At 39.3% G+C, this 23601-nt stretch overlaps 2 protein-coding genes across 5 annotated transcripts in view; both read right to left on the minus strand.

Annotated features, from left to right (window-relative positions):
• Positions 1-3216: 3216 nt before the first annotated feature.
• The window catches only part of ADGRA3 (adhesion G protein-coupled receptor A3), a 125075-nt gene continuing 104690 nt past the window's right edge, over positions 3217-23601 (minus strand). For 3 of the 4 annotated variants that reach the window (XM_061191280.1, XM_061191279.1, XM_061191278.1), the window contains 5 exons: positions 18279-18403; positions 17075-17198; positions 8023-8168; positions 4799-4894; positions 3217-4657 (listed from right to left, as the gene is read on the minus strand). In XM_061191280.1, the coding sequence (XP_061047263.1) occupies positions 3415-4657; positions 4799-4894; positions 8023-8168; positions 17075-17198; positions 18279-18403 (1734 nt within the window). In that variant the 3' untranslated portion in view covers positions 3217-3414. The remainder of the gene's footprint in view (positions 4658-4798; positions 4895-8022; positions 8169-17074; positions 17199-18278; positions 18404-23601) is intronic. The other variant, XM_061191281.1, reaches the window with a different exon arrangement.
• LOC133092051 (large ribosomal subunit protein uL18-like) lies at positions 14043-15048 on the minus strand. Its single transcript, XM_061191277.1, has one exon. It carries the CDS (start codon positions 15009-15011, stop codon positions 14118-14120), a length of 894 nt encoding a protein of 297 aa, XP_061047260.1. The 5' UTR covers positions 15012-15048; the 3' UTR covers positions 14043-14117.

Here is a 23601-nt window from a genome sequence, read left to right on the forward strand (position 1 = left end):
GCATCAAATGCATTCAGCTAATTTTTTTACTTCCTCATTTTTTATGGTCTCAACCAACTTCAGTTTGGGTATTTGAACTCAATGCCTGAAATACACAGGCCTAAAGGTTTTAACATTGTTACCTCTCAATAATAAACACAATCTAAACCTTAGCATCTACACATAAATTGCCATCTGTTTATATTATACCTATTTATATAAATAGTGAACATGGATGTAGAGTTACATTAAGTTACATGTGCAAAATAGCCTGAGATTTAGAAATTAGTTGCCACCTATTTACAACCTGAAATATTAACATACTTTTACACATGTATATAAATCACAAAAAATACTCATACACAAACCTAATTTCTAATTGTTACCTAAAAATAGATTAGCATATAACATCATTATATATATATATAAAGTGTGCATATTACACACATTACATAGTATATAACAGCTTGATTTAAAGAAAAACTTTCATGGAATAAATCATGTGTGTTTCCTTAAGTAGAATATAACCAATTATATCTCATTATGAAATTAAAACTCAAAATAGGGACTTCCCTGGTGGCACAGTGGTTAGGAGTCTGCCTGCCAATGCAGGGAACATGGGTTGGATCTCTGGTCTGGGAAGATCCCACATGCCACGGAGCAACTGGGCCCGTGCACCACAACTACTGAGCCTGCTCTCTGGAGGCCACGTACCACAACTACTGAGCCCGCGTGCCACAACTGCTGAAGCCTGTGCGCCTAGAGCCCGTGCTCCGCAACGAGAGAAGCCACCGCAATGGGAGGCTGGCACACTCAACAAAGAGTGGTCCCTGATATCCGCAACTGGAGAAAGCCCGCGTGCAGCAACAAAGACCCAACGCAGCCAAAAATAAATAAATAAATGAAATTTAAAACAAAACAAAACTCAAAATAACCAGGATGAGAATAAAGTTTAGTAAAATTATAGATAATAGACACTGTGAAGAGCACGGGTGCTTGCCTTCAGAGAAGCAATCAAAGCACAGTGGCCGTGGCATCAGAGAACATGGACCTGGTCCTGGATGTGGCATAACCTGCTGGTACTTCAGCAGGTAAGAAACTCTTTGAGCCTCAGTTGCTGAAAATTTAAAATGAGGAAAATGAATGAACCGATTTTTAAGAAAACTGAAACATATCTTAAGAGTTTATGATTCTATGAAAAACAGAGAAACCTCAACTAGCAACAAGCCATAGATTATAAAAGACAAATATGGGAAGGATGCAATGTTTTATTCACTTCTAATTCACAAACATGAAATTTCAATTCAAATACTAAGAATATAATGCATCAAGTCATCACTCATCAACTATGCTTTGTATATCAAAACACTCTGAATATTTTTAGTGGAATCTTCATTTTATTCCAAATATTTGATTTCTTTCCAGTCCCCAACTCTACCAGTCCCAGGCTTCTTTTCCTTCTGTTACCTACAAGAAGCTCTGTTTAAATTAATAAATGCTTACTGAAGGGTGAACATTTCCAAGAAGAGAAAGCCCTCACTTCCTGTGGAAGTAGGAAAAAGCAGAAGAACAAAGTTCTTTTTCTATTTGACCTACGGGTCAAAGAAACAGATCAAACATTGGACTGATGTACTGCAAAATAACAGAGCAAAATTTAAATAACAGTAACAATTAAAAAAAAGAATTATTTACTCCATTCCTCATTAGTTTGTCTTGGTCATTTCTAAACATCATCCTGCACATATATATCAACTTACCTGGAGACCCTAGGCCAGGCGGTAGTTAAATGTACAGGTGCCAGATCTATCTACTTAATTGCCTTGTTTCCTCCACCAAAAAGAATGCCTTTAAAACAACACCTAACAAAAGGCTTAAATAGAACCACCAGTTTTATTATGGCGAAGCAAAATAACTTCTAATGCAGTAACCCAATGAAAAGTGAACACTTACACTATAATGCGTGATCGCCTGGTATCATCTCTGAGAATTACTCTAAGTAAGCAGTAAATTGTTCAGATTTTGAGGTTTATCAAGCTTGACTTTAGCATTTCTTGGATATATATTTTGAATCTGATCTGATTCAAACCTTGAGACTACTGCCAAAAACAGATCTAAGCTGTGCCAATCTTTTCAGGCGTTGACTTGCATATCGGAGAGAAGCGAGTGCACAAAGGAGCCAGGGCAGACCCGATCTAACTTTCCCGGAAAGGACCCCAGTAAGCCTGGAGACAGGAGATAGATAAGGACTGCAGTGCATCATTGACCAACGATAACTTTTGCATCAGACCTGTTTTTGCCCTTAGAGTGGAATTTAAAAATTAGAACTTTAGCATGAACCTGAGGAACTTTATCTGTTTAAGAACAAAGTAACAGCCAACAGATAGGAGCCAATACTGAAGAATCCAAAATAAGTGAACGTGAACCTTGTATGACACCTCTTCATTTACGTTCATATATGGGAAGGGGATGAAGAGGCAAACTTCCAGTTGTAAAATAATTAAGTCATGGGGATGCAACGTACAGCATAGGGAACAGAGTCATCAATATTTTAAGAACTTTGTATAATGACGGATGGTAACTAGACTTACCGTGGTGATTACTATCTTCATAATGTATAAAAATATCAAACAAATCACTATGTGGTACACCTGAAACTAATATAATAAGTCAATTATATTTCAATTAAAAAAGAAATAACATGTGCTGCGGGGAAAAAAAAGAATGAATAAGTAAACCCAAATATAAACCACTGAAAAGCCACAAAAAAATCAAAAATAGTATTAATAAGATGGGCAAAAGTAATGCAATTTAGGAAAAGCTTTTTAGGCATCTCCATTTTCAAAAAAAATTCTGTGAGATTAAAAAAAATAAAACTTGTAGCATTTAAAAAACTGTATTTATAAAATACAACAAACCAAAAGCTCTTTGATTTATATGCCATCAGTGGAGCTAATCATGTAAAAACTCTGATAACTGATACATGTAATTCTCATTAAACTATCCCAATGCACAAACTTCATTCAAATAGCACTAAATGCTCCTAAAATGTAAAAATATAAGATTGACACAATGACAAACACCTATTTATTGTATTACATACAAGCCTGAAATGTTAAGTAGATATTACAGATCCCAAGAAAATTACATTTCAGATTCCCAAAATGTCCTGCTGGTGCTTTGACAACTAAAACAAGCACCAGAGGGTTTTTAGAGGTTTTTTTTTTTTTAGAGGGTTTTTTGGTTTTTTTTTCAAAATTCATAAAAAAGCAACACGTGGGGGATATAAAATACATAAAATCCAAAACTTACAAGTTTATTCAAAATTTTTTTGAATCCCTAAGGTGGCTGTAAACAGTCGGTTTTTACATGTTCATAGCTTAAAGGAATGTGAGTATCACAGTTTATATGGATTTCTGCCCAGGAAGCCCACCAATGCTACACAGTAGTTTCGTGTTTCCATAATCCAGTCCTCACATTGCCAGTGCTATCCATACCCAGCAAGGGTCCATCCTGCCCAGTGCTCTTGATTGGTCCGTTCTGAATGGCCAAGTTGAGGCCATAAGACTTCTGCTGACTTTCAAGTTCAACTACAGTTGGCTTCCTTAATGCATCTTTTTTACTACTAGTTGAAACGGGCTTTTCAAAATTCCTGCTGCTTTTGGGAAGTGTGCTACAAGCATCACTGCTATCTTGTTGGGGCGGGTTGTACTGTCTCTCTCTGTAGGCTAAGTAAGCCCTTCGACTCCGAGAGTGTCCTTCATTGCTGCCCGGCCGGCTTTTCGACAGGCCATTCTGCACGCTGCCTTCCACACTCGTGGGGACGTCATAGGCATATTCTCTTAGGACTGTGAGTCTGCTGGCCCGGTGCCCTTTACTTCTGTTTTTATGATGGCGGCTTGGGTGTACGTTTGTTCGAAATGGAACTTCTAAAGGCGCCACATGCATTTTAATATCATTGTCCATCGAATGCTCTGTCAGACTATTGTCAAGCTGAGGTGTGGCATTCAAAGGTAGAGAGTTGCTATGGCACTGAGCTGCAGCAGCCTGCAAGTTTGTTAATTTGCAGCCCTGGGAGGAGTTTTTGAAGCTCGATGCACTCTTGTTTGTGCACGAAGATTCTGTGCTGCTGTTGGTGCACTTGGGGGCCTCCCCGCTCGGCCCACTGGAGCTGGGGGGCTGCACGTTGACCTGGACCGAGTACGCGCTCCGGCCCGGGCAGCAAGTCATGATCCACGCGAGCCGGACGTCCTCCCTGTTGACACAATGGTGAACCACGATAAACGCACTGAGGCTCAAACACGTGGCTCCAAAAAAGAAGCTAAAAACCAAGTCTAAAGGGTAATACAAAGAAACAGCCAAGGCCCCAAACATCCACAAAGCGACATATAAGAGCAAGGTAAGGCTGGCTCCCAAAAGTTGAGAATGGAAAGTATGCTCATTTTCCAGGGCTGACGTCGAAATGAGGGAGAGAGACAGGGAATCCTGATGATTTACTTCGCCATTTTCATTGGCTGCCAGCCTCTGCTGCTCCTCACTGGGTTCCTTCAGCTCGTATTTGCGCTCAGGGTGTCTTTTCAACTGAATAAATATGCTTAGAAAGTACATACAGTTTACAAAAGTGATGAAGCTGGCAGGCCCGTAGAAGGCTCCCAAGGAGGGTTCCCATGCCATCCAGCAGCTAGGAAAGAAAATGGTGAACCAGCTCAGATGCTACATATGTCAACAAAGTGTTTAAGAAACTGCAGTAAACTTTAGTGCTTAGGAAACAGTTAGAAGAGAAGCAATCGACTCAGGTACGCAGAGAACACTAAATACTCACTAGGGCGCATTTGGCCGACTACCGTAATTCTTGATGTTTGCTGCCGCTGTTATGCCACAAACTATAACGGGTATCCCGCCACCGATCAGGTAAAACCTAGAAAGGGCAGTGATGGAAATAACAGCACATCAATCCAATTTATTAAGGTGGATACATCACAGTATCTCAGTACTGCAGAAGTTATTCCTTCGAGATTCATTACTATTCCAATAATGCATTGAAGGTTAACATTTAAAGGCTGCTTTGTTAACAATAACATTTTTTAAAGTTTTTATTTATTTTGGATTTCTTTTTTTAAAAAAAGCGTAAGGTTTCTGAGTTAAGGAAAGCTGATCAGCTTCTGCCACCCTGTGGACAGGCAAAGTAACAGTAAGCTACTACAGGTAGGGCTTTAGTTTATACTTTTTTCTTTTGGGGGAATGGGGCTTCTTTTAGAGTCAGCTGATGAAGCAGAAAGTTAGTCCACTACATAATGGACTTTAAGATCTTACTGCGCCACAGTTCAGACTAAATATGTAATGACGTTATTTATTTATTAATGTCTGGCTAAACCTGCATATTCCAGGATGTTCTACTGCTGTGTATGCTTACCTTCAGTCAGCTGAGATTGGGACAAGGAAGATACCTGGATCCCAGCAATGTCCTGCAGCACTCAGGCCCTTCCTGACCCCTTTCCCACAGACTAGCTGGTGCAGGAAGAAATGAGGGAGACAGAGTGGCTGGTCCTATGAAGAACAACTTTTTGCGGGGAGGTGCAGATTCTTTGAGTTCTCTGAAAAGAGAACAGGGAACTTCCTGCCCCGGCTAGCTACCCCTGGGTACAGCCAATCTTAATTCTGCATTTGCCAGGTCCAAAGACACAGTCCAAATGCTAATTGGCTGGATAAAGGCAATATTCGTAACACATTTTCCATACATTTTTTCTTAGTCATGCTCACAGGTACTAAAATCCCTCAATATGGTATCATTGCTGAAAAAGACAGCTAATTACTCTATAAAACTATAACCGTCTTCTATTTCACAGATTAGAGGCAGGCCAACGTCCGTGACCCTGCCCTTCTTCCTGCTATACTAATTCATAGCTGCTTCTTACCTGAAAAGAAGGCATCAGTTCACCCAAATTTATCTCGGGCTCCACATTCCTCTCTGCCACTCCTTCCCCACCCGACTCTGGGGCTGCCTGTTATCAAATAACCCTTACATTGCAGCTTTAAATCTTCTTCTCCACTGCATATTCCTTCCAGCCTATAAGTCTATTCATGTTTTCCCTATCTTCTAAAACTTTCCTTCAACCATCACCTTCTTTCTTGCTCCCTTTGGTGACAAACCCCTGGAAACAATAGCACCATCAAGTGCCTCACCTTTGTCACCCTACTGTGAGATGAGGCCGCTGCCACCTACCATGCTACTGAAACCGCCCTCTCTGGGGCCAGCAGACTCAAGGCAAGCCCCACATCCACCCTCCAGGTAGCCGCCATGCTGGGGTTTCTTTAAGCTCAAGGACATGGGGGAAGGAGAGCATCCTAAAGGGTGAGCCTGCACTGTCTAAAGCAAAGGGGGTATCTGCAGGCCACTGGGGACTGCACAGGCTTTGCAGCCCAAGCTGCCTTTTTGTTTTTAATCACCTAACAGACAGGAAACCTAACAGAAACCTAACAGAAAGCTGCATGAGGATAGGTAGGATTCCCATCTCTTAGCCAAACGCCATCCCTCAGTTCCTTTAATACCACCGACAGGGGTGTCAAATCACATCCTGCAATCTGACCATGGCCCAGCACTCCTGCTGCCCCTTCCCGCCCACGGAACTGCTCTCCCCCCAATCTTCAATATTCTCTTTCAATTCTTCCCTTTATCTGCTATGGCCCATTGATATGGCCCAGGGATCATTCTTAACTAACTTTTCTCTAGGAGAGGTTGCTTGTTATCACTGCTTCAACGAATACACGTGAAAACATCTCCTGTCCTGTCCAGAGTACACGTAGCTCGATTTTTCTGCTAAGCACCAGACTCCCAAAATGTAAACTTTCCACGACAGAGTACTGGTGAGCCCACCTCCCTTGTGCTTACCCTCCAGGAGTCCCCCCATCTGCTTTTCCTCTATGATTTTCTCAGTTGATGGACGCACCATCTCAAGAGGGACCTTAGCGAACTGGAGTAAACACTCTGCAGCCACCTTCGAATCCTGGCACACACCCTCAAATCCAGCTGGCCATCAATCCTGGAGAAACTGCCTCAAGTGTCTGAACACGTATCCTCTCTAATCTCCATGCCACTGTTCTAGCTGCAGTCCTCACAGGGACCCCCGAATGACCTCAGCAGAATTATTTACATATGCCCCCTACCCTCCAGCATTCCAATGTATAGCCCATATTTTAACCTGCCCCCCCCCAAGTCCTGAAACTCAGTTTTCACTCTGAATCCTACTACTGTACACTGTACACCCTAGGTTCCTGCCACAGCCAAACTGCACTTCTCAAATTTGCTCAGCTCACCACGGGATCCTGTATCTTTTGTGCCGACCATCCTTTGTGCTGGGGTCAAGCAACTCCTAATAGCCTACCATCCCCTGCAGAATTAATGGCTCCTTTGTTGATACTTTCAAATAACACATCTCCACTCCAGCTCTTACACAGTTGCAGCGGGTTCTTCTTTCAGACTGTCTCCTCAGACTGTAAAACCCTCAAGGGCGGGAGGTTTTCCTTCAGTCCCTGGCCCAGGGCAAGGTACACATCCAGCATTCAACACACTCAGACACTGGTTGACTGACTTCTACTCATCCAGCACAATAATCCATTGACAACTGATTCAGATTATAATGGTAGGAACAGCATGACCCCAAAACTGTTTTGTCTTTTGTAGAGAATAACCACATGGATATGTACTTGACTAGGTTAAAATCTATCACATGACCTCAAGGAAATAAAAACAGCTAATATTTTCACAGAGCTTACTCTGTGGCCAGTGCCATCTTAAGTGCTTTACAAAGTAAGTCACTTATTCCTCACAACAACTCTGTGAAGGAGAATCATTCCCACTTTGTAAGAGACAAAGGCATAGAGAGGATACATAACTTCACAAAGCACTCCCAGTTGCAAGGCTGCTTACAAGTCCATTTTTTTTACTTTCCAAAATTCACTGAGCAATTTTTTGTTATGACCATGCTTCATTAAATTTAAGATGTAATGGACATTTAACATAAAACAGTACACAAAGATATTAGATACCTGAGCATTGGTCTTGGTGGAGGTGGCAACTCATCAGGATCCTGGCATCTTTTAGCTTTTCTAGTGACTTGTTTGTAGATATTTCGAGCTGTCACTCCCACCCAGAGAACTGTAGCAAGGGTGGAATAATGAAGAATTATTCCAACCTAGAAAGAAGATTGAAGAATACATGAACTAAAACAAACAAAATTCCCCTTTACAATCATAAAGTACAGTAGCTGCCAGTAAGCTTTATCAAAAAGACTGGTAAGTTTCTTTTGAAAATCTGACTCAAAAACATTATGAAGGTGTATTCTAATGATCAATTCCTTCGCCTGCTGATGAAACAAAGAAAGCACTCTAACAGACGTATAATAGAGGATCAAATCAACAGCTGGACCTAGGAGGCCCACAGACTACAACTTATACCCAAGATGACTCTAAATATATCACGGAATTCGCTCCTGGACAACAATAAGCCAAAGGCGTGTTACTCGTAGATGATATGTTATAAATTAGAGTTGAGTTCCTAAAGCCCGCTTTAAGGAGGAATATAGAAGTCAAGGGTAACTAGAGGGTGAAAGTCACAGCACACAGAGTCAGAGACCTGAGTAGTTCTAATTCAGAGCTTTTATATATCAAAATGGTAAGCAAGCAATATAACAGATTGATTATTTTAAGTGAGTGAGCTCTGAAATCAACAAGTTTGCCTGGTTTTAAAACAAGAATCCACCCCTTGTGACACTTTAGCAAGCTTGCATAACATTTCAAGCACTGTTTTCCTCATTTGTAAACTGAGAATAATATAAAACTACCATGAGGCTTTGAAAAAGACAGTCTATATAAAGCATTTAGCACATCGCCTGGTCCCTGATAAGCAATTAAAAATACGGCAATATTTTTATTATTACTTATTAGGAGTATGGTTTTAAGAAAATAATGTCAACCTTTCCTAAATTAATGTTCCTCATTTGAACAGTGGAAGGATTATCAATAACCATCTCTAGGGGTTTCTGTAGGGATTGAATGGGCACAAGCCCTGAGACATAATCAGTGCTTGATAAATGATGGATAACTGAAATATACGTAAATGATGACACCAAGTTTCTTCCCAGAGGGGTGATGGGGGGCATGTTGATCATGTAACCTGTGTTTGAAGCAACACCAGTTAAAGATAAAATTCTAGATGAAGATATGTATGGGGCTAAGAAAGGTTTAAAATCTGTTTTAAGAAAAATAAATACATGGGTCATTGGAGCAGAAAGGACATAGTTCAGCTTTCTTATCTAACTACTTACTATCTTTTTGATTCTTTCTTCTTATGCAATTATTACAGGTAAAATCCTATTAATGAAAAGCTCCAAGGGGAAAAAAAAATTTTGTTTTTAAAGGATGGCTCTCCAATTTCAAGAAAATCAAATTGATTGACATTATCAAACCTAGGTCAGTAACAGAAGCATTTAGACTGCTGCCTAAGGCTCATATTAATGAGAACCAATCTGCAGTTAAACATGGTGACATAGAAGCTCAGGTATTATTTTGCAGGGCAAAATACTAGGGTGGTCACTGCCCAGGGCAGTCCCTGTCCTCTTAATGACTGGAAGGGCTAGGAGGGTGGATCCAGCCCGGCCAAACCAGAGCCGTCAGAGTATCTTCTTATTAAGAAGAAAAGTGGCGCCTTGGTTCTCGTTAGTTTTACTGACTGCACTATAAAAGCAAAATTTACAGATATAAGTGGAACAAATAGCATAAAATAACCCTTTGAGCTATCTGGAGTCACACGAAATATTGTAAATAAAAATAGTATACTTGGATTTGGTGCATAGAAACCAAACATTCAAAACAAGTCACTGATATTGACTCAAAATGGTATACTCTACTGTTGTTAGAGTTTTCTCTGATGCAGAGGTCAAAAGAATGAGACAGGGCTGTAAATAAGTTTAAAAACAGAAGTTAAAAATACTTTCAACATAGGAGGTGCAAGATGGAGAATTTTCTTGTTTTAGATCTAAGAGGTAAAACTCAACCTTTAGATTTTGAAGTGTTTCTTATGGCATTTCAAAATATGCAGAGAGGTTTTCACACCTGAAAGATACTGAAGTCTTCTAGTTAAACATTTATTACCAATAGCGGAATTTCAGGAGTCTGATGTCACCTGCTAACAGTCACATAAACAAATCACCGAATATTCCACAAGAACCAGAATAAAGTAGGCACTGAGATCTAGCAGCAAGGGTATTCCTATCTTTTGAAAGGAGGGAGGTGCTTCCTATTTTATTCTCCATCGGACACTTGGGCTATACTTGAATATAAACTCACTGTCACAATTTCTTCCAAATAAACAAGCAATACATGTGGGAAATTTGTAAACAGTTTGGAAATAAATAATCTAATTCATTAGGGCATGTAAATGATTCATTAAATGCAACAGATTAGAATTTAAGAAAGTCACCTTACCTCAGGACATCAATATCCAAAGTTGCAAAATGGATACAAAATACTTATCCTAAACAGTTGCACTTTATATATACATGTTACCTAACCATAAACTGCTCACATACCAGAAGCCAGACATTGTAACAATTGGATTTTTAACCACCAATAAAACTACAATAGTGTCGCATGCACAGCAAGTGTGAAAAAAATGATCTTTAATACTCAGTCAGATATGAATATATATAAAAATTAAGAGCTTCCACTTTTGAATGCCTGCTATGTATCCCAAAATGTATCAGACAGTTTTGTAGATGTTTCTATTTTATCCTCTTAACATCACCATTCATTTAGTGTTACAGACAAGGAGACTGAGGCTGAAAGAAGTTAAATCATCCACCAGAGGTCACATGGTCAGTGGCAGGGCTGCAACTCATAGTAGACCCCTCTACTCTGCGGGTCCTCTCTAAATAGGCAAGCACAGTTATTGGGGTGGGGTGGGGTGGGGGACAGGACACACAGAGTCAAAGAGACTGTCATTTGAATCAGGCCTCTGCCACCCAAAGGCCCTAGTGACTTGGGGCAAGTTTTTTCAATTCTTTAAGACTCAATTTCTGTACTAATAAAATCTGTGAGTAAGAAATACTTCCTAGGGTTAATATGAAATTTAAGATAACACACTTGCAGTAGTTGGCAAGTAGAAAGCTCTTAATATCCACGGGTTGAATCTTTCCCAATGCATCTCACATGCTACTGCAGCGGTCCTCTGGATAAATGACATCAGAGAACACCTGAGAAGGTCAGCTGGCACGATATTTAATAGATTAAATCAGGAAGTGGTAGAGCAGCAAGGTAACTTAAATAAGATCCAGCCAAATCCTTTCACTGCATAGCTAAGGAAACCAAGGACCAGAAAATTAACGCTCAAGCAGTTATTCGGCAGCACAGCACGACCCAGAACCCAGATCCTTTCTCACCTTGAGTCAACAGCCCCTTCTACTCTACCACTCAGTTTCTCCATTCTCCTTTGGCTCCTCTTGCAAAAAGAGAGTTCAAGGCTATAGAATGTGCCCACGGCACCACCCAGAACGGATGACAAAAGAACCAGAGTGGGAAGTACCTGGCTGGTGGGGCATTTAATAACCTCCACCAATCACTTCGGGGAGGAAACTGTATTAGAACCTGTGCACACTGTTCATAAAATATGTGAGCTCTAAAAGGGAGATAAGCCAAATCTACACCAATCATGTGCACATACGAAAACTGCCTGCGAAAGGTGGACACTTTAGGGTTCAGTTTTAGAGATGAAAGAAGAGCCCAAGAAACATGAAGCCCCTGCTAGGTTAAGTAACTAGTCATACGAGCTGTTCTGGCAGACACAGCTGGCTACTAACTGAATTAAGTATTAGAATAACAAAGTGAAGTAAGTCATGCCTGGGTCAGAAATAACAAGAATGATGTTATGTCTTTCATAGAGGAAGGAAAGAACATTGTTAAAAAGAAAAAAAAGAACAGAAGAAAACAACATATAAAACCTGTCCATCCCCCACCCTAGCTTTTCTGGGTAAATCTTTAACTAACAGACATTTGTTATTGAGACTCTAATAACTCAGTGCAATTCCTGTCCTTTTCATTCTAGAAATGGTATAAAATACCATTCAGGATGATGAAAGGCAGTCATCTTTACTATGGCCTCTTTCTGTTCATTTCCTTAGTGAAATAAATTTATGTGTCTATTCCAAGAAATCAATGAATATTTTTTAGATAGAATTGAGACTATTACTGCCATTGTGTGATGAATACACTCCTAATTGTTCATGCTCAAAACAGCTCCAGGTTGAATGATTTCTACTATTAGCAAACAGAGGCCTTTTTTGTTCATTTATCCAATATCTGCTGAGCACCTACTATGCGTCAGGTCTTACACTGATTCTTGGATAAACACTGGTGAATCAAATCAATATAATTCCTACTCCTGTAGAGCTCTGAGTCCAGAGACAACAAATAGGTAAACGACAGTCAATCACAAAGTTTTGTAGGCACCATGGAATTTTAATAAGCACCAGAGGATAATGAAGGGAGGGGGGTGGAGGGACTGCATCTCTGAAACAGCGACAGTAAACTGAGACCTACAAAGTAAGTGGGAGTGGGCCAGGTAAAGAAGGGGAGAAAGACTGAGAAAAGAGAAGCACTGTTTTTTGTACACATATTAAGTTGATCCGAGATCTGTTACCTAACTTCTCATAGGCTCCCTAACAAATTTGTTTTCAGATGTATAGTAATGGCCTGAAACAGGGAAATATTCTACACAGCTAAGAGGTAATTATATCAGTAACAATAGTAGTAATAGCTAGCATCTAACTGAGCATTTACCATATGCCAGGTACTCCTGAGTCATTTAATCCTCTCAACAATTCTTATGCGCACACGCGTGCGCACACACACACTTTCAATTGGATCTCATGAATACGATATTGGATTAATCATCAGCCTTAGGTTAATGACCATTCTAATGACTGGGCCAAGCACAAAAGCACAGCCTGCCTTTATTTAGTTATTTAATTAGCTATTGCTAATAATAGGTGTCCAACCAAGAATCTTTCAATAAGACAAAAAGTAAGATCTTGCCAAAAACCTGTATCAAACCATATGGTCCCCTTTACCCAAGGTAGTCATCACCCTGTATCCTGTGTTTATCATCCCTTTGCTTTCCTTTTTTATACAGTTTTGTTGCACTTATATATTTTCATTAAAAGTGTGCTGTTTCATTTTAGTTACATTTACCTTTATTAAAAAAAAAGATATCAGGGTGAATGTCACTTACGGGACTTAATTTTTCACTTATATTCCTGAGACTGACTCACATTGCTATGCCTGGTTGTAATTCATTAATTTTGACTCTCGTGTAGTATCACCGTTTATTCATTCACCCTCTCAGTGATCGGCACTGGGGTTGCTTCCAGGTTTCTGCTACTGCGTAGAGCGCTGCTATGAATATTCACAGGCACACGCCTGTTCCACGTGTGTCAGCTCTCTCTGAGCCCAGGAGTGGGACTGTGGGTCCAGGGTGTGTGAATGCTTACCCTTAGAAGGTAAAGCCTCCCGGAGTCATCCGCTTACATTCCCGCCATGTATAAAACATGTGGATCCACATGTTCTTCAATACTTGGCATTGTCAGGCTTAATTTTTCTGACAGAAAATGCATAGTATGGTAGCTATCTGAATTTGCATCTCCGTGACCACCAATGCCATGGAACATCTCTTCAGGCGTACCCTGGCCCTGTGTTTACTCTGCTGTCTGTCACTCTTGCCACTTTTCCTACGGGGCTGCGTGTGGCATTCTCACTGATTACAGTTTTTAACATATATATATTTTTTATTCTAATGCTCTGTCAGTGGTTATGTATTGGGAATAGCTTCTTCTAATTTGAAACTTGTCTTTTCACTTTCCTTAGGAATCTTAATTTTTCAAAAAGATCTTATTTTTAATTTAGTTCAATGTATGTCCTTTCTAGTCATATTTAAGAAATCCTTCCTTATCCCAAGGATTATGCTATTTTCTAATATACATGTTAACTCTTTGGTTTGGACTTGTAAGTTTTTTTTTTTTTTTTTTACTTGTTCAATAAGTTTATTACTGTCTTTATCTGAAAAATCTTCATATAAATTGTGGTTTGGTTTATTAACTCTCAGCAGCCCGTTCCTGAGCTCTAAGGAAGCTTGCCTTCTTCTGAGCTACCCAATCTTTCTTCTGGGCAAGTGATATTTTGGGACGGTTCCACCTCTTCTTTTTAACTTCTCTCTTAGGCTTCTTCTCATACACTGGATTCTCTCGTATTGCAGCATGAGCTTTCTTATACATCTCCTCCATCATGTCTGGAGTTACGTTGTTCTTTATGTATTGAGAGAATTGTTTTTTGTAAGCATCTTCATCTTCTTCAATCAGGTAACGCATATAATCTGCAACGTTCTGCCCCATGATGTGCTTTCGGTGTACCTCAGCATTAAATTCTTTGCTTTCTGAATCATAACCAGGGAACCGTTTGGTACTGTGAGGGATAGACAAGCCTCCATCGACAGCTCCCTTCAGGGCCCCAAAAACTTTATTCCCAGTAGTAGTCCTGGCAAGCCCTGCATCCAAGTAACAGGTGAAGGCACCAGGTTGACCATCAATGCTTTCCACATTGTATTCATCTCCAGTCACCTCGATTTGGCCTTCATAAATTTTGTCCATACCAAACCTATTAAGAAGCCTGCGTGCCAGCAGCAGGCCAGTACAATATGCTGCAGCATAATTTGTCAGGCCAACCTTCACACCATACTTCGGGAGTTCGTGAGCATAAGCTGCACAAACTATCATATCTCCTTCTATACGGGCATAAGCAATCTGACAAATGATATCTCTGTTAGTTACACGAACTATCATTCTGTATTTGGGTGTGCTGTACTTATTTTTATCTTGAATTACCAATCGTTTCCGAGCATAGTAGTCAGTTTTGCCCTCTCGCCGTCTTCTAAATTTCACTTGGTATCTCTTGAAGTAGGCCTTATTCTTGACAACTTTAACAAACCCCATCCTGTAGAACAGAAGCTGTAGCCGCCACTGAGCTGCAGAACTAGCACGGCTCCGGGGGGGGGAAAAGCGTAAGTTTTTAATCTACCCAAAGTTGACTTTTTAAAAATGGCTTGAAGTATAGATCCATTTTAATCTTTTTCCAAATGGATTTCCCCAGCTCCCTTAACTGTACAGTGGGGTCTGTCTTTACCCAACTGATGAGGCAAGTAACCTCTGTCTTATACCAAAGCTCTGCGTGGGTCTGCTTCCAAGCTTGCTCTTCTGTGTTGGTCAATTTATCCATCCCTACACCAAACGCTACAGTTTTAACTACAACAGCCTCAAAAGTTTGGATCATTAGAAGTCTTCCTACTCTACTATTTTTCAGAAGTGTCCTAGCTATCTTTGGTTCTTCTTTACTTTCATATAAATTCAAAGACCATTTTATTGAGTTTCATGAAAAATTCTCTTCTTATCTATAGGTTAATTTAGGAGGAACTGCCACCTTTCTGATTTTAACTCTTCCTATTCTTGGACCTAGTGTATCTTTCCATTTATTTAGGTCTTCTTTAATATATAATAAATTTTTACCTGCAAATCTTGAACATTTTTTATTATTTCTAAGTACTTGATATTTTTTGATACTATATAAACGATACCTTCTCATTGTTTTCCCACAGTTGCATTTCTGCATACTAGCAGCAAACTTTTGTATGTTAAACTACATTTAAAAAAAACTACATTCACTTTTGCTAAACTTTCCTATCTTTTTCAAATAATTTACCTGTAAATTACTTTAGCTTTTTTAATATAAATAATCACATCATCTGACAACAACTCGATTATTATTCCCAATTTACAGGTGAGAAAACTGGACACAGAAATGTTACATACTGAAATCGGGATCTAGAAAAGATAATTGTACTCCTATGTTCACTGCAGTGTTACTCACAGCACCCAAGAGTTGGAAACAATCTAAATGTCTATCGATAGATAAAGAAAATGTGATGTATACACACAATGGAATATTTACTCAGCCATAAAAAAGAAGGAAATCCTGTCGCATACTACAACATGGATGAACCTTGAGGACATTATGCTAAATGAAATAAGGCAGTCACAGAAGGAAAAATACTGCATCATTCCACTTATATGAGGTATTTACATAGTCAAGCTCACAGAGACAGGAAGTAGAACGGTGGCTGCCAGGAGCTGAGGGGAGAGGGAAATTGAAAGTTGCTGATCCGTGGGTATAGTTTCAGTCATGCAAGATGAAAAAGTTCTAAAGATCTGCTGTACAACATTGTCCTTATAGTTAATAACTGTACTACACACTTAAAAATTTGTTAAGAGGGTAGATCTCATTATGTGCTTTTCTGCAATTAAAAAAAGTTAAATAAATTGCCCATAGAAACACTGGAAACAGTAGAGCTGAGATCCAAATCTAGGTAGTCTGAACTCAATACTCTGTGACACTGCTTGCTATCATGTACATAGAAAACAGTATGCAAATAAATAAAATTTTACATATTTCCTATTCACATATTAAATAGTTCTGATTTTTTATACTTACACTGCAAAAATACTGTTTACTAAGGCTACATATGTAATAATTTATTTGAAATTAAGAGTTGATTATATTTTTAAATTCTTTATATGTACCACATGTAAAAAGTTTCTCATTTTTATATCTTTACAGTTAAAACTTTTTCTAATTCCTATTATTTTCATAAATAGATAAAATAATTTTTAAAATCCTACTGTCGGAAAATGTCACTTGTCTTTCAATCATAGTCAGGATTTTATAAATTTTTTTAATTAAATGTTTGGCATTATAACAGGCATTACAAGTAGCACAAAATTCCCCAAGATAAAAAGACAAGCTCCATAAGTCATATATTCAGTTGTGAAATGATAATTCAGAATTTGAAGTATACTGGTAAACTGTTTAAGTGACATACAGTTTGACTTTAATTAGCTAAAGAAAAAGGCTTTAAAGAAACAATTTTCCTTTTATAGTTAATGAAACATGAAATTTCTAATAGCAATTTTTTTTTTCATTTCAGTTTTTTACTTTGACTTACTGCTTGGCAGACGCTGGCATTTCTAGTTTGAGTTACTCCTCCCACAAAGATCACACATGTCAGAAAAATATGAAAGCATAAGTTCACAAGCATGTGCCAGCCTTTGAGACTGATTCTAATCAAACTGTTAAAAGAAAAGGGAAAAAATAAGACCCAGGTTAGTATACTTGAAGCTGGACATCTTCAAGTTAACATTTCCAACTCATAAAAGGCCAAATGTAAATGTTTAAACATTTTATTAAAACATACTATCAGACAAACACACACACACACACACACACACACACACACACAGGGTTTGAGAAATCACTCAATACAGTTTCTTAACATTTAACTTTGCAGTACAGTAAAAAAGACAAGTCAAATGGAACTACTACATCCACTAAAGGCTAAACAAAATCTCCATAATAAGAAATATGTGGGCTTTTGTTAGTTACAATGTCTTATGACAGATGGATTACTTGTTTGCTTCCCAGAGATTTCTGCAAGGTGCCAATCTCTATTTTTCCTGACTTACTAGGATAACATGGTCTAAATGCCCAGTGCATTTCTTCCTGGCCTTTCATAATGAAATGCTGAAGTCTTTCTTTTTTATATAAAAACCTCCTTGTTTCTTAACTAAATATCAAGAAATGTCACACATGTCCAGCTTAAAGAGGAAAATACATTCTAGCAAAACCTCTTGTAAAGTGAATTTCTGCTTAGAAAATCCTTTCAGTTCATTATTTCTCACCATAAAATAAAAATTTCTGTAGCTTTGCCTCCAATTAACAAAAACCATATCCCACACTTAAATGCCACAAACATTCTTAAATGCTGTCTATAAAAAAGAATATCACAACAGGCAAGAATTTATAAAACAGAAATGATACCACAGTCTGGTTCTGGGAGACACATCTGCAGGTAACCAGCCTCCACCTTATCTCCCCCCATGCCCCACCCCCCAGCCACCAACACATACTTCCCATATTCTTCCCCAAGTACAAACCCAGCAAAATGACTGAGTGCTGTAGAAGATGAATTTACCATCACAGGCACTAATTATTTATGTCTTGAATTGCATGAAGTGAAGAAGGCCTGTAGGTGTTCTGAAGTAATCGTCCTTACTTTGGAAGGATAGCATGGTATTAAACTCAGTTTTATCCTAATTGAATGTGAAATAAACTCCACAGACCTCTATTCACCACAAAGTGTTATTTCTTACCTGTGATGGTATATGTAACTGACGATGACCACTAAGAGGCAGAAGAGAAGAATGACAGCCGTGGTATAGACCACAGGGTGCAAGAGATTGGCTGCCTGGGTATAGGGTTCAGATCCCGTCAAATCCTGAGGGGGGAAAATGAAAGCATTATTCTAGGAGCACTTCTCTGGACATCTAGTTACTGAGATTTTCTCAGTGACTAAAACCTACTGATAAACAGAACTCTGGTCCTTACATCTCTTCATTTTATTCAAGGACTATGGTTCATGCTATTTTCCTCACACATTACTTTGCCCTCCTAACTTCCATGTGTTAACTACTCATGCAGTGTGTGTATACACATACACACACACTCTTGTCTTACCATGGACCATCTGCTTTACAAATCTGAATACTGACTCTCTTATGAGGGTAATGGGGAGAGAACAGCAGTGATTTAGAAGGGCAACCACAGACTTCATCCTTTTCGATGCCCTTTCACCCCACTTATCACTCTGTGCATTCACCAGCTGATAAGGCACAAAGCAGCAGTATCTCCAAGTCAATAAAGCCTAAATAGATCTCTCTAACCTCTCACAGTCAAGTTCAACAAATATGAATGGACCAGACACGGTGCAAAGCACAGGGACAGAGTGGTAAACCATGGTTCTTGCCCTTGAAGAGCTGAAAGTCACAGGGCACTCAGATGCACAATCAGATCACAATAATGTTTGATGAACATAAGACCAGCCCGGTGATGGGAGTAAAGAGGTCAAAGATCAGTTAACAGTAAATAATAATAGCAAATCACTTACATAGCATTTACTATGATCCAGGCACTGTGCCAGTACCTTACACAGAGTAACCCTATGAGCTGGGTATATTGTTAGCCCCATTTCATAGCCTGAGAAACTGAGGCACAAAGAGGTTAAGTGCTGGGAAGGAGGATTAGATCCGAAAGAGCTTGGTTACCAAGGCTGTGATCCCAAAACCAAGGCAGACAGTGCCTTCCTAAAATGAAAACAGTGGATAGCTTAAGGCTTCCTTCCTTCTAAAGGACCAAAGCAGGCTGGGAGGACGCCTGCACCCAGGCTGGACAACCAGGGTTTCAGGGTCAAAGCTGTAGATTCACCAGATCCTATCACTAAACTCTCTTTCTAAACTGATTCTGAAAGCTGCAAAAAGGTCAGCTGGATGTGGGAAGGCGTTCACAATGGGTGTATCTCCAATCAGGAAGTTCTTGAGACAATTCCTGAAACTAGAAAAACTAGATGAAAGACAGGAGGGAATGGGTGACAGACAAGGACACTGAAGACGGGCTCAACGGAGTAGGGAAGGAAGCAGCACATTTTCCCATAGAAGAATCAGAGGCTGACAGTGTATAATTACAGATCCAAAAAGATCCTATTAGAACACCTTAACAAGCCCCTCACCGTAACAAATTACGAACAGAGGCCACGGAGCCTGACAAAAATCAGAGTTAATGGGAAACTGGAAGATACAACACAGAAAACTGCATTCCAGCCCAGGCACTCGACCCCACTGTGATGAGTCTCGAACATATAGTTCATCTCTTTATTTGATAAATGTTAACTGGGTACCCACCATGGCAAGGCGCTACGCCAAGCACTGGGCATCAGCTAAACGCAGGACCCTCCAGGGCTGACAGTCTATAAACTAAGACTCGAAAAGGAAAATACAAGACAAAAGCCTACGGCCATCATTCTGAACCTGCCCTTGTGAGATGCCCACGGGATCGGTCTATGGTACACAGCTTCAAGGTACTTGCATTCTGCTAAAAGTCCAGAATATTAGAGGAGAAATTCAAAAACTACTGGGGCAACTGGAACCAGTTAGACGCTAGCTGGAGTGCACACATTTCCCCTCGCTTCTATGAAAAGCTCCTCTTCCCATGTAGACTAAATAATTGAGGATAAACTTTCAGTGTCCAGAATGTGGTCTCTAGACTCTTTCCGTGCACTGCCTGCTTTCCATTCCTCCAGGAAACGTTCAAGAATACATCACCACTTACTAGCTGTATGATTTGGGGCAGTTACTGAGATGGAGACACCACAATTATCTCATCTGGCAGGGTCTGGGGAAGGGGCAGAAGGCGTGTACGCGTGTCTTCCACAAGCCTTTGCAGAGAATAACAAGACACGGGCGGCTGGATATTATCTCATAAAACATCAAAGTGCCAGTTCAGTTCTCAAAATATGTCATATACAATATTTACATTTAAAAGAAATCAGTTTTTTTTTCAAAAGCCAAATGGATGTGATATAGTATGAGAAAGAAGCTGGATGTTGACACCGAGGACCCAGACTCTTAAAATTCCAAGTTAGGGCTGGAGGAAGGAGCAAGTACTATTGACTGGTCACACACAGCACTGCTTCTGCAAGGGCATTTTTGTTGTCACAACAAACTGAGCTTCCCAAGTGAAAGAGAACCTCTGCTGAGAAAATGACCTTTGGAAAGGTGTGAAGAGTCAGAGAGTAATCCGTTTAGGCTTTGCGGGCCAAGAGCAAAATCGAGGCTATTATGCAGGTACTTGTTAACCACTTAAAATATAACCACGAAAAAATTAAAAACCACTCCTAGCTTTCCAGCATTTAGAACATCAAGCAAACAAACAAATGGCAGCTGACTGGAACAGGCCTGTGGGTCAAATGTCTGCCACGGTTTGCAGACCCCCTGTCCAGTATAAAGGAAACAAATCAAGTTACGAAAAACCTCCTATCGTGATGACAAAAACACAAGAGAATACTATTTCAAATAACTGCGAAGATCGGGATAGGAAAGAAGTTAAGAGAAGTTAAAGATTAAAACAAAAGAGGTAAAGTAGAAATCCGAATCAAAATGATTTTCAATTATAGGCTTTGTGATACTATAATGAAAACATAGGTGAATGGGGTCAAAAGGTACAGATTTCCAGTTATAAAATAAAGTCCTGGCAATACAGTGTGCAGTATGGGGACTATAGTTAATAATACTATATTGCATATTTGAAAGTTGCTAAGAGTAGATCTTAAAAGTTTTCATCACAAGAGAAAAAAATTGTAACTGTATGGTGATGGATGCTAACTACTAGGCTTACTGTGGTGATCATTTTGCAATACACACAAATATCAAATCGTTAACACTGTATACCCGAAACTAATACAATGTTGTATGTCAGTTATACCTCTACTTTAAAAAACACAGTATCTACCTGTACAGGGAGAGGAGGTGACATCTCAAATACCCTCAAATCTTATAATTTCACTGCTACCTATGATTCTTGCTTTCACTCTCTTTTTTTTTTTTTTTAAAGACTACTGGCAACCTTTTGGTTTTTTTTTTCCTTAAATTTTATTTATTTATTTATTTATTTATTTTTTATGGCTGTGTGGGGTCTTCGTTTCTGTGTGAGGGCTTTCTCTAGTTGTGGCAAGTGGGGGCCACTCCTCATCGCGGCGCGCGGGCCTCTCACTATGGCGGCCTCTCTTGTTGCGGAGCACAGGCTCCAGACGCGCAGGCTCAGTAACTGTGGCTCACGGGCCCAGATGCTCCGCGGCATGTGGGATCTTCCCAGACCAGGGCTCGAACCCGTGTCCCCTGCATTGGGATGGCAGATTCTTAACCACTGCGCCACCAGGGAAGCCCTCTTTCTCTTTTTATATATGAAATCACTTGTATTAAAAAAATTACTAAATACATGGTCCATAAATGGCCACTAGGAGCCACCCATGAGAAAAAAAGTAGAAGTGTCATTCAGTTTGCAATATAGTGATATATAAGATAGGAAAAGTCTGTGCCTCTGGTGCTCACTCAACAGTCCATCACTAAATGGTGATTCTAGTCACTCTCTTCTATATGGTGCAAAGTTTAAGAAAATAGGCCAGAAAACGGAAAGTAAAGTTTTCCACCAAAATAAACTGCATCAATTCAGAGAACATTAGAATACCTGAAAGTATGTTAAAAACTGCAAAGATAGTTACTATTAAGGAACCGAATAAATGGAAGAAGAGTTTTTGAAATTCTTTGTTTACTTGACAGAGATTCACACATTTACAAGGGTTTACTTTTAGGCTGAGAATTACTAAATATAAAATTACTGGCAGTTTTAAATAATTCGTTATCATCATATCAATAATAAGAATAATTATAAATCAGTAATTGTTTAAACTCACCAGGATCTGAATAATGGAAGGAAGTCCAAAGAAAAACATCTCAGGGTACCCTCTGTTTGTCAGAGTATAAGTATTTTTAAGAGTTTGACAATAAAGTAAAATTTTAAAATAGATCAGAAATCAAAAATGTAAAAAAACCCATAAAAAACAAAAAAACCCCCGAGACTATGTCGTCTATGTTGCTTTTAATTTTTCCCCTAAGAAACAAAGTATAATTTAAAGATATTAATCCTCCTACCACACACCATGCACAAAAGTCAATTCCAATCAAATCACAGACCTAAATGTGAAAGGTAAAACACATTTAAAGCTTCTTAATGCAAACAAAGGAAAAGATCTTCATGATTTGGGGGTAAGCAAAGATTTCTTAAATAGGACATAAAAAAGTACTACTAAAAAAATTTAGAAAAATTAGAAACTCTGCTCATAAAAAGACAACATTAAAAGAAAAAGGAAAAAGGCATGTGTATAGACTGAATGTGTCCCCCTCACAAAATTCGTATGTTGAAATCTAACCTCCAATGTGATGTTATTTGGAGGTGCTGCCTTTGAGAGGTGATTCGGTCATGAGGATGGAGCCCTTATGAACAGGATTAGTGTCCTTTTATAAAAGACATACCAGAGAGTTCCCCTGCTCCTTCCACCATGAGAGGACACAGAGAGAAGACAGCATCTATGACCAGGAAGCTGGCCCTCATTAGACACCGAATCTGCTAACTTCTTGATCTTGGACTTAATTAAGCCTCCAAAACTGTGAAAAAAAAATTGCCACTGTTTGTAAACCATCTACTCTGTGGTATTCTGCTCTGGCAGTTGAATTGATTAAAACAGGCATGAACTGGGAGAAGACATTTGCAACACATAAATCCAACAAAGAGCTCCTATTCAGAACTCATGAAGAATTCCTATAAACCAATAAGAAAACAACAGACAACCAAATTAAAACTGGCAAGACTTGAGCAATAACTTCACAAAAGGGCATACCCAAACTGCCAATATGAAAATGAAGAGGTACTCAACATCATTAGTCACCAAAGAAAGGCAAATTAAAACCACAATGATCAATCACAACACAAGCACTAGAAGACGAAAACTAAAGATTGACAATATCAAGCATTGACAAGGATGTGGAGCAATTAAAACTCATTACTGGTGAGACTGTAAACCAATAA

The sequence above is a fragment of the Eubalaena glacialis genome, chromosome 5, assembly GCF_028564815.1.
Source record: "Eubalaena glacialis isolate mEubGla1 chromosome 5, mEubGla1.1.hap2.+ XY, whole genome shotgun sequence".
In the NCBI taxonomy this organism is placed as follows: domain Eukaryota; kingdom Metazoa; phylum Chordata; class Mammalia; order Artiodactyla; family Balaenidae; genus Eubalaena; species Eubalaena glacialis.

What these genes read in the sequence shown, in the direction of transcription:
- LOC133092051 (XM_061191277.1), bottom strand. Translation starts at nt 15,011, where the DNA reads ATGGGGTTTGTTAAAGTTGTCAAGAATAAGGCCTACTTCAAGAGATAC.